Below are 12236 nucleotides of genomic sequence, written 5' to 3'. Positions count from 1 at the left end.
AGAAAACGAAATGCAAAAAGGCAAAATGGTTGTCTGAGGAGGCCTTACAAATAGCTGTGAAAAGAAGAGACGTGAAAGGCAAAATAGAAAACGAAAGAAACACACATTTGAATGCAGAGTTCCAAAGAATAACAAAGAGAGATAAGAAAGCCTTCCTCACCGATCAGTGTAAAGAAATAGAGGAAAACAACAGAATGGGAAAGACTAGAGGTCGCTTCAAGAAAATTAGAGCAAGAGAACATTTCATGCACAGATGGGCACAATAAAGGGCAAAAATGGTATGTACCTAATAGAAGCAGAAGATATTAAGAAGAGCTGGCAAGAATACACAGGAGAACTATACAAAAAAGATCTTTATGACCCAGATAATCACGATGGTGTGATCACCAGCCTAGAGCCAGACATCCTGGAATGTGAAGTCAAGTGGGCCTTAGGAAGCATCACTACAAACAAAGCTAGTGCATGTGATAGAATTCTAGTTGAGCTATTTCAAATCCTGAAAGATGATGCTGTGAAAGTGCTGCACTCAATATGCCAGCAAATTTGGAAAACTCAGCAGTGGCCACAGGACTGGAAAAGGTCAGCTTTCATTCCAATCCCAAAGAAAGGCAATGCCAAAGAATGCTTAGACTACCGCACAGTTGCACTCATCTCACACACTAGTAAAGTAATGCTCAAAATTCTCCAAGCCAGGCTTCAACAGTACATGAACCGTGAACTTCCAGATGTTCAAGCTGCATTTAGAAAAGGCAGAGGAACCAGAGACCAAATTGCCAGCATCCATTGGATCATTGAAAAAGCAATAGAGTTCAAGAAAAACATCTGCTTTATTGACTATGCCAAAGCCTTTGACTGTGTGGATCACAGTAAACTGTGGAAAATTCTGAAAGAGATGGGAATACCACACCATCTGACCTGCCTCCTGAGAAATCTGTATGCAGGTCAGGAAGCAACAGTTAGAACTGCAGTGGAACAACAGACTGGTTCCAAATATGGAAAGGAGTATGTTAAGGCTGTATATTGTCACCCTGCTTATTTAACTTATATGCAGAGTACATCATGAGAAACGCTGGGCTGGATGAAGCACAAGCTGGAATAAAGATTTCCAGGGGAAATATCAACAACCTCAGATATGCAGATGACACCATCCTTATGACAGAAAGCAGAGAAGAACTAAAGAACCTCTTGATGAAAGGGAGATACTTCCATTTGAAAGAGGAGAGTGAAAAAGTTGGCTTAAAACTCAGCATTTAGAAAACTAAGATCATGACATCTGGTCCCACCACTTCATGGCAAATAGATGGGGAAACAGTGGAAACAGGGACAGACTTTATTTGGGGGGTGGGGGGGCTCCAGAATCACTGCAGGTGATGACTACAGCCATGAAATTAAAAGACACTTACTCCTTGGAAGAAATCCTGTGACCAACCTAGACAACATATTAAAAAGCAGAGACATTACTTTGCCAACAAATGTTGGTCTAGTCAAAGCTATGGTTTTTCCAGTAGTCATGTATGGATGTGAGAGTTAGACGGTGAAGAAAGCTGAGCACAGAAGAATTGATACTTTTGAACTGTCGTATTGGAGAAGACTCTTGAGAGTCCCTTGGACTGCAAGGAGATCCATCCAGTCCATCCTAAAGGAGATCAGTCCTGGGTGTTCATTGGAAGGACTGACATTGAAGCTGAAACTCCAATACTTTGGCCACCTCATGCGAAGAGCTGACTCATTTGAAAAGACCCTGATGCTGGGAAAGATTGAGGGCAGGAGGAGAAGGGGACGACAGAGGATGAGATGGTTGGGTGGCATCACCGACTCAATGGATATGAGTTTGAGTAAACTCTGGGAGTTGGTGAGGGACAGGGAGGCCTGGCGTGCTGCAGTCCATGGGTTCACAAAGAGTCGGATACAACTGAGGTATTGAACTGAAATGAATTGAAGTCTGCATTTGGGGGCGTGGTTGGAAGCACACATAAATTGAAAGAAAAAATGTTTTATGTCATTGTTAAATAGTTAGCAGTTACTGACTACTGGAATGCATGAGCCTATAGGACACTGCACAACTTCTCAGACCTTGAAATCAAACTGGACACTGCCACCCTCATTTCTTACTTTGATTTTCATGCACTACCTGCTTCTTTTCATAGCAACCACTAAACCTCAGGTTTGCGAAAATGATAATGTCATTGAAAGGAATGTACTGTGATCTAATTGATGATGAATCTGTGAACAGTCTTTTGACGTATCCACAGATACTCAGAGGGACTGTTGTATTTCCCTCTGAATTTTCCCCCAGAAATTCTCGTGGCATCCCTCTTGAGTTTGCTGCAGCATTCTGGGGTGCCTTGGTGCAGTATTTGGGAACTGTGAGTGTAAATATGCATTGAATGCCTACTGTATTTGCCATGCAGTGTCGACACAATGCTTAGCAACAGTGACATTGTATCTACCCTCTTAGAGCTTACAGTCTTACAGCAAATACTGACATTGGACAAGTCATAGAAATATGTTAAATTTTGTGAAAGAAAAGCTGATTACAAGGGTACATGACCCATTTTGGGAGGAGAAGATGTTAGTAGTCCTAAATTATAAATATGAATTTTTGGATTCATAATAGCATGTGCCATAAAAGTTATTATGTTGTTCTGGGTTTTCTTTATCACTCATCCCCTCTTAAGTTACAGTTACTTTTCCAAAATAAATATGTCTGAAAATTCTTAGCTCTTAAATTGAAATTAATTAGGTTAACTAAACCCTTTGTGCTTGACATTATTTGATGTAAAGAATAGTTAGAAATAGTTTTATAGTTTTCGGACAGAGATTTCCACTTGTGTGAATAATTATAAAAATGTAACAGTATATGAGAATTAGATCCTTTTTATTGTGTAGATTATAACATTATCTACTTTAAAATCTAGGAACCCTCAGGCCTTCCCAGTACTATAATGTCTGAAAAAATGTAACTGATGAATAGAATATAGTTTATGGTCTATAGGAGATTAAAAAATGAAATAGGAGTTTTATTAGTTTTGTAAATATATTTAAGAAATAATCTCCTAGAACTCCAGATTTTTGCAGATTTCTTTGTAGTGACTGTGTGGTAACAAAATACAGTGATGTGAAGTACAGTTCTTTTATTGCAAAGGCCAGTGGAAGTGACCAAGTCATGTTATTGAAGTCCTGACTTTTCAGAAACAGAACTCTAAAGGAGTTGAATCCCAGGACCCTGGGTCCTTATCTTTGCTTTACAACTTAGGGACATTTACAAAGCAATCACATATATGAGTTATAAACAGTATTTTAAGTAGAGGTTTTTCCCTAATCACAGGTGTTCTTTAAAGAAATTTTCCTATATATTTTGGAGACCTCTACCAGCTCATTTGACCACAAATGGATGGTTATTCAGACATTAACAAGGATTTGTGCAGGTATTTGAAATTATCCTTCTTTATCATCTCTTTCTTACTGTGAGATATTTAAAAGGCCATATTCTAGATGCCTTTTGTTAAAATCAACATATTGCACTGTTACAGATGCTCAGAGCGTAGTGGATATATATGTAAACTATGATTGTGACTTAAATGCAGCAAACATATTTGAACGGCTAGTAAATGATCTGTCAAAAATTGCCCAAGGACGAGGCAGTCAAGAACTTGGTATGAGTAATGTTCAGGTAAGAACTTGAAAACCATGTTCAAATTGGAACTTTGCCAAGGAAGAGCTGTTTGTTTTCCTTAAGAGATTTGTTGTTGTTTTAATTGCTTTTATGAATTCTTTTGTAGGAACTGAGCCTAAGGAAAAAAGGTTTAGAATGCTTAGTGTCAATTTTGAAGTGCATGGTTGAATGGAGCAAGGATCAGTATGTGAATCCCAACTCACAGACAACTCTTGGTAAGCTGATGTTTGAACCTAATTTTTTGTCATTTAAGTAAGTGATACTGTGGAGGATGGTTGCAGATGCCACTGAACCAGTTTCATGACATCTTTCCCATTTAGCTGATGAAGCAGAGTTCTCTGTGAGTTAAATAACAAACTTAAAATTATGAATTTCCCAACTTAGTTATCCAAACTTTTTTCTTTCTAAATCTTCCAGAAGTATTTTGAATATCATATTAAAGTGAATCATGTTTATGCAGCTTTGTTAGAGGATAATTATAGAAGAAACATATAAACACCAGAAATATTTTAAGAAGATTGACTTGTTCATTTATGTTTGACATTTACCCTTACTCAGAGAAAAATTCATAGCTGCAGGGTCATCTTGGTGTTATCTTAGTCAAGAGTGCTTTGAGGGAAAACTATTCCAAAACTGTTGCTTGAGCTAAGAGCAGAAACCCAGTGAATACTCAGCACTGTAGTTGTGAAAAGAACTGATGGTGCAAATTGTACACGTACTAATTGCAGTGTGTTTTAGTATCAGTGTGTATGATCTGTTACGGCACTTAATACGTTATTTGTATTAAATAATAGATATGTAAGCAACATGAAAGTATCTTGCCTTATTTGAGAAATCTTTTTCCATTGACAGAATAATTTATTAAGACAGTTTTTCTACTTACAGGTCAGGAAAAACCCTCAGAGCAAGAGACGAGTGAAATAAAACACCCAGAGACAATAAACAGATATGGAAGTTTAAATTCCCTGGAGTCAACGTCGTCATCAGGAATAGGCAGCTACAGCACACAGATGTCTGGCACTGATAATCCGGAGCAGTTCGAAGTCCTCAAGCAACAAAAAGAAATAATAGAGCAAGGGATAGACTTGTGAGTGCACCATTTTAAGGAGAATGTCACTGAATATTCCTCTGCCACTTCTGTGCCGCCTTGTCCTGGGTTTCTTTACATCTTTGGGTTATATTTAGTCCCTTCTTATTCCCACCCTTCAGTGAATAAAATGGGGCAGAGTTTCCCAGACCCAAGACTTCCGGTGACTCCTTAGTCCATGCCCCTTGTTCATTGGAATCCAGCCCAGACAGACCCTTGTGATGTGTGTTAATTTTGTACCGTGTTTTACATGCTGTTGAACATTATCCAGGCAGTTTTGCTTTGTTCATTCAGCTCAGGTGCAGAATCCCCCATTGTATTTCCTAAGCAGGTAAGAACCCAAAAAATTTCAACTATAGAACGTCTCCTGCTAGTGTTGCTCCTTTATAGGCTTTATATTTTCCTCACTTCAGTTACAGATGTGCTACTTTTATTAGTGATTTATTGTTACTGCTTGCATTTTTATATGTTGATAAGGTGATCACCTCCTTTTCAGACTTGGATACTATACCAGACCCTGCTCTTGTGAAGTCAGTTTTCCTGCTAAGCTGTGTGCTATCAGCTCCTGGGCTGTTTTGGGTCTAAATAGGCCCATACTGCTTTCTTTCCTCTTATCGCCCATCTCTTCTTTCAGAGAGATTCTCTAAGGAAAACTGAACTTGCTGGCCTTTCTCTATGAATCTCAATCCATGAATCTAAACTATTTAAAAAAATACCCTTATATGTTTACTTGGCTTGCTACCTCGACTGTAAAGCATTTCTTCCTGAATCTTAAGCAGCAGCTTTTGCTAAATATTCAGGGGTCCCTTTTTGCTGTTAATGTAAAAGAAAAAAGTTGATGAAATGTATACATATTCATTGTCATAAAAATATAAAATCTCAAAAGTAGCCTCAGAAACAGCCATCAATACTTCCTCTCTGTCTGGGATGATTTTTCCTCAGTTAGAGTGAGAGCCTCTGAAGAGCAGAGGTTGTGTTTATCTTTGGGGAGAATGCTTGGTTTTGATTTATGTATGTGGCAGCAGTTTAATTAGGAGTTGATAGGGGCGTGTTGGGAGGACAGATCAGGGAAGGACGTTTCAGACAGAACGGCCCTGGCAGAGGGACGGGAGGACGTTTGAGGACCATGGTTAAGTGCGGCAGGGGTGGAGGTGGGCGGGTAGTGGCAGGAGGTGACATGAGGGCATTGAGTTGGATCCAGATTACAGGGGCCTCTTTTCTCCGTGTAAAGGAAGTTCTGTCTTGTTCTCGGCGTTGGTGTGCTATTGAAGGATTTTAAGCCAGAGGACCAGCAATGATAGATTTCTGTTTTCAACACATGACTTTGCCAGCAGCCTGAAGAAATTATTAGAATGTGAGCAAAACAAGAGATAGGGAGACCAGTTAGGAGCTCTTGCAGTACCCAGGTGATGGGGCCCCAAACTAATTATTGGACCAATGAAAGGAGAAAGGAAATGATTTAGAAACAGAGAGGTGACACTTAACTTAGATATTAAGCCATGAAGGAGAATTCTCCACTGAATGGAGCACAAGGGCATGTGGAGGAAATAAGATGCTGCAAATGCTTTTTGTTTAGGGAATAAGAAGGGGATGCATGGAGGTGGATGAGAGAGGAACGAGCTGTATGGAGGAAGGTTTTGTATGTCTGTCTAATCAGTGTGAGCTTTATTTTGAAAACACTGAGTGTATAAATTTTTTTTATGAAGGAAATAACACCATCAGGTTATAGTTAAAACAGTCACCAAAATTCCAGTTATGTGTTTCAAAAGCAGGAAACTTAGAATTAATCATTGGATAAAAGGAGAATGAGCCAAGATTGCTTGAGCACTTGCTGCTGCTAAGTCGCTTCAGTCATGTCCGACTCTGTGCGACCCCATAGACAGCAGCCCACCAGGCTCCGCCATCCCTGGGATTCTCCAGGCAAGAACACTGGAGTGGGCTGCCATTTCCTTCTCCAGTGCATGAAAGTGAAAAGTAAACGTAAAGTCGCTCAGTCGTGTCTGACTCTTCGCGACCCCATGGACTGCAGCCTACCAGGCTCCTCCGCCCATGGGATTTTCCAGACACGAGTACTGGAGTGGGTTGCTATTGCCTTCTCCATGAGCACTTAGGGAGACTATATATTAAAAGCATGAGATATTTAGTATTCATATCCTTACTCAGAGTTCATCTAATGAAGGGCCCTATCTCACATAACATGTGAAATGATCTGTATCAATGATAAAGATTGCCCTCCATTTGAGATTCTTGTCTAAGAAGAAAAAATAAAGAAAACTTTGCATAATGTATTATTTTTTGTGCACTTGTTCATTGATTATTTTAAGTAAACTGTTTTTCTGAGTGCTGGAAAGCACTGTAATTTACTGTAGTTTTAGATCTTTTCAGGGACTATGAATGATTTCCTGTTTCTAATGTTCCTTTTAACTTTAACGTCATCCAGATTTACTAAGAAACCAAAGAGAGGAATCCAGTACCTCCAAGAACAAGGGATGCTTGGCACCACCCCTGAAGACATTGCCCAGTTCTTACACCAAGAGGAAAGATTAGACTCAGTAAGAGCACCATGTTACTTCATCCTAGCCTTTTCTGTAGGATTTCTTTTTAAGTTAATAATAATGTGTGTTGCTGCCCCTTTCAAATGCCCTCCTAAGTATGTTAAAATAAGCTAGCTGTTCTTACTTTTGCTTTTTAATTGTCTATACTCAAAAAAAATCTTGATTTTTGTTTAATGCATTTGGTACGTTTAACTTCTTGTTCAAAATAGTTAATTAACCCTGTGGCTAATGGACTAGTTAACTGTGGATCTTATGGACTTCTCTGCTTTTTCAAAAATTGGGTTTGTGGGAAATGTAATGTTCCACTAGGATATCAATTTCTGTCTTTTATTCTTCAGACTCAAGTGGGTGAATTCCTGGGAGATAATGATAAATTTAACAAAGAAGTCATGTATGCTTATGTGGACCAACATGACTTCTCAGGAAAAGATTTTGTTTCAGCCCTTCGTATGTTTCTGGAAGGATTCCGTCTTCCAGGGGAAGCTCAGAAAATTGATCGATTGATGGAAAAATTTGCTGCAAGATATCTAGAATGCAACCAAGGGTAAGCAGGATTCAGATTCAAATGTTTATTGATTGCTGGCTGTATCCAGACCCTCTTCTGGGAGTCTCGGGTGATCCATAACCCCCTGCCCCAGGGAACTTAGATTGTCTGTAATCTGGAAGTGATGAGACAGTTCCATAAAATATTATGAGATAGAACATAAATCTTGAGAGAGAAAATGAAAAGTGATGCGGGGTTAGAGGTAAGTTATTTAAATGATACATGTAAACTGTATAAGTTTATAACATGACACATTTATTTTTCCAGACAAACCCTTTTTGCTAGTGCGGATACTGCTTATGTTTTGGCTTATTCAATTATCATGCTGACCACAGATCTCCACAGTCCACAGGTATGGTATTAATCATAATTTTAAAATATCAAACATCCAAGAAGTGTTTAAATTTCATTTGCCTCATAAAATTGTAATTCCTTCTTAAATATTAAGGAACTGTCACTTGATTTCTGATAGCCACTAATAAAAACATTATTTTTAAGGTTTTAGGTTTAGTTTCCAAAAACTTGGGGGAAATTATCTTTATAAATAAACCTATTTGCAAGAATTTCTTAATGCTTCTTAGGGATAAGCTCTTAATGATACTTGTTGCTCTTGAGAGAAGAAATAAACTATATACTTATTATTAAGCAGAGATGAACTGGACAAATTGTAAAGTTTAAGATTAAACTTTATAGGAATTTTTTGGATATATATTTTGAGGTGTTTAAGGCAGGATTGATACAGAAAGTGTTGACCACATGTAAGATTTTAATCATTTAAAATTTGTCTTTGGCTTACTACTGGCAGTATTATAGAAGCAACTCACTTCCAGGGCTTTTCATTATCTAGCATGACACTTTTTCCATGGTTTTATGAAGCAGTCTACAGATAAAAACTTATTTGAATATTTTCATATCAAGAGTTTTCTGTCAGGTTTTTCAGTCTAAACCAAAAGTGACTTTACATTTTACACTGCCTCCCTTTGTTTTCAGAAGGTCATACTTTTAACAAATTTTGTTGTGTTAATGAATTATAACATTAAATGCATCTGTGTCATATCTTCTTAATCTTCTTTATTGTGGTTGATTTACAGTGTTGTGCCAACCTCTGCTCTACAGCAAAGTGACTGTTATACACATGTGAGAGTGATAGTCGCTTGGTCGTGTCTGACTCTTTGCAAGCCAGTGGACTGTAGCCCTCCAGGCTTCTCTGTCCATGGGATTCTCCGGGCAAGAATACTGGTGTGGGTTGCCATTCCCTCCTCCAAGGGATCTTCCTGACTCGGGGATAGAACCCACGTCCCCCACGTTGCAGGCAGATTCTTTACTATCTGAGCCACCAGGGAAGCCCCAGTTATACACATAGACATCCTTTTTTTAATATTCTTATCGATTACAGTTTATCATAGGATATTGAATATAATCCCCTGTTCTGTATAGTACAACGTTGTTGTTTATCCATCCTATATATAATAGTTGACATCTGCTAATCGCATACTCCCAGTTCTTCCTTCCCCTCCTCCCTTCTCCTTGGCAACCACAAGTCTCTTCTCTATGTCTGTTGAGTCTTTCTGTTTTGTAGATAAGTTCATTTGTGCCATATTTTAGATTCCTCATACATTCTTATATATGTACATTCTCATGTAGGTTATTTTCTTCTAAAACTTCCTTGAATGTTCTTTCACAGTTTCCAGATTGTTAAAAATTTCTGGACACATACCAGTTAGGGAGCATTCTCTCAAAATCAGTGCCGTGTCCTTGTGGCCCTGTCGCTGTCACTGACCACGTGCGTGAAGTCCCACACTCCAGCAGTGCACACTGCCTCTGAGATGCTGCTCCCTGTCAGGCTGGTGTCCTTGCTCCCATTCAGCCTGCCAGCTCTCAAACAGCTTGGGAGTCCCTGTGAGGATAGGTGGCCTGTTAGAAAATTGAACCCCATAATCAGGACCCTATGTGATTTATGATGCAGGACCAGATGAACTGTAACAAATGGTAGCTTTTTTTTTTTTTAAAGAACACAAGTAACTTTAAAGAATTTTCTTAAGACTAATTCTCTGCATTCTTGTTTTCAGAGTTAAAATATAAGTGAATTCCACAAGTCATTTATGTTCCTTTACTAACTAGAACATTTATAGTTAGACTACCTTTTATATATAGTGTGAATCAGTTTTTAAAGTTTGAGATATATTTAGAACATGTTAAATTTTTTTGTTTATTCATCTTCATCAGTGGTAACAATTGGCTTGAAGAGATTTAAGCATTAATACTTAATTAGGCACAGCTTAATTTAAACATATAAGAATAAATGTCAAGAGTAAAGTGTTCCATAAAAGATGAGCCAGAGAAGAAAAAGTAGGATTATGTTTTACACTACTCCCAGAACCCTGCTGTGGCAGAAGTATTCCGTTTGAGCAGTGTGTTTTTATTTTCTGTACCTGAAACTAATGTATTCTCTTCTCTAATGTTCTGGGAGCTCCTTGCTCTCCCTCCCAACCTAGATCCACAAATATACTTTATTGCTACTTCAGATTTTCTGCCAAGATTTGTTTTGTGTCCGTCTCTGTCTCTCATTGGTATGATGTTAAAATATTGTACCATGTTCAGAATTTCCAGTGATGTTAATCTTGTAGCCTGTTACTGGAAGCATTTGTGTGGTCATTTATTTTGATGTCCCTGGGTCATTGCCTTTTTAGTACTCATTAGAAATTGAGGTGAAATGGCTTTATTTTAATGTTTTTTAAGTGCCTTAACTCAAGTTTTTGAAGTTTTAGTATATTAGAGTGTTTTTCCCTTGAGTAATAATGATTACATTTGAAAACTTTTATGGTAACATTTTTACTTTTTTGTAGGAAAACTGGTTGGTTCTCTCATCTTTTCTGACATTCTAGAAAGATCTGTTTGCAGAGTAGTCAGAACAGGTGGTGCAGTGGTAAAGAACCCGTCTGCCAATGCGGGAGTCGTAAGAGACGTGGGTTTGATCCCTGGGTCAGGAAGATCCCCTGGAGGAGGGCACGGCAACCCACTCCAGTATTCCTGCCTGGAGAATTCCATGGACAGAGGAACCTAGTGGGCTACAATCCATGGGGTCGCAAAGAGCCGTACACGACTGAGCACGCACAAACACAAAACTAGTTAAATGTTTGTATCCCAGTTAGTATGTCTTCTGGACCTTTTGGTTTCTCTATAGTTATTTTTGCAAACTTCTGATCATTTACTCCTGATGTTGACTGTTATTTCATATACCTTCTTAAAAATTTACAAGAGCTTTATCTTTAGAGGTGCCTTAAATTCTTTGTGGAAAGTGGTAGGAATATATTTAACTAATAAGTAAATATATCTTCAGAGATGTCATGACTTCTGGGTTTTATCCACAGCGTTTGGGGATGTAAAGCAGAGAAGTTTTGGTTGCGTTAGTTACCAAGTTCAGTGGCAGGGCCACCATCATACATACTACAGATTTATACTTCACAGTCTTACCATTGGTATGCAGCATGATGTTCCTGTTGTGCGTATCCTTAAACAAAACGAAAAGTTCAAAGAATACTTGGTCCACATCACCTAGCATTCAGTTAACTGCTGAGTCAGTCAGCAAGGCTGTTATCTGATTTTAAATAAATTTCAGCTCTTATTACTCTCATATCCATTGTTACATAAAATCAGTTCTCAAATCATTAGCAAACACACTTATGTTTTTTGAATGCAGATCTGAATCTTTTTGGTAGCATAAGTTTCTAATGATTGTTATGATCCTTTTTTAAAGACTCTGGCTAGAGCTCTTAAACCTTGGGCAAAAACAGTTTCATTATTCCATCTGCCTGTTTTCTTATCACAGATCACTCAGGGGGGCATCACAGCAAGGTGAATTAGCATACTGCCAACCTAGGTCTTTGCTACATTGTCCTCATTTTCTGTGACTTCCTTTTTTTACTTTAATGTCTGCCTTGTTTTGTATTTTCCACTTTCTGTCTCATGGTATTTATAAATTCTCTTATATGAGTATTTTTCTGTTCATTTTTAAGAATTATAACAGTTGTTCATTTCTAGGTTAAAAATAAAATGACCAAGGAACAGTACATTAAGATGAATAGAGGCATCAATGACAGTAAAGATCTCCCTGAAGAGTATCTGTCAGCCATCTATAATGAAATAGCTGGAAAAAAGATATCGATGAAAGAAACGAAGGAGTTGACAATCCCTGCAAAGTCAAGTAAACAGAGTAAGTGTCCAGATCAACTGAATCCTGGTTGTTTAGGAGGAAAAAATATGGTTCTTAAAAAGTTAAGTTAGAGTAGACCAAGTATCACTTATTCTAATGAAAAGTATTATAATACATTGTTTGATGATCTGATTATGTCTTTCTCCATATCCTGAAGAAAG

At 38.1% G+C, this 12236-nt stretch overlaps 1 protein-coding gene across 1 annotated transcript in view; it reads left to right on the top strand.

The window, feature by feature from the left end:
• Positions 1 to 12236, top strand: part of ARFGEF1 (ADP ribosylation factor guanine nucleotide exchange factor 1) — a 127100-nt gene that overhangs the window by 77457 nt on the left and 37407 nt on the right. Inside the window, exons 11-18 of the mRNA XM_043483469.1 lie at positions 3329 to 3428; positions 3534 to 3673; positions 3783 to 3891; positions 4562 to 4763; positions 7204 to 7315; positions 7657 to 7862; positions 8130 to 8214; positions 11904 to 12075. Of these exons, the coding sequence (XP_043339404.1) occupies positions 3329 to 3428; positions 3534 to 3673; positions 3783 to 3891; positions 4562 to 4763; positions 7204 to 7315; positions 7657 to 7862; positions 8130 to 8214; positions 11904 to 12075 (1126 nt within the window). The remainder of the gene's footprint in view (positions 1 to 3328; positions 3429 to 3533; positions 3674 to 3782; positions 3892 to 4561; positions 4764 to 7203; positions 7316 to 7656; positions 7863 to 8129; positions 8215 to 11903; positions 12076 to 12236) is intronic.

The sequence above is a fragment of the Cervus canadensis genome, chromosome 12, assembly GCF_019320065.1.
Source record: "Cervus canadensis isolate Bull #8, Minnesota chromosome 12, ASM1932006v1, whole genome shotgun sequence".
Classification (NCBI taxonomy): Eukaryota; Metazoa; Chordata; class Mammalia; order Artiodactyla; family Cervidae; genus Cervus; species Cervus canadensis.
This window is presented reverse-complemented; position numbering and strand designations above follow the sequence as displayed.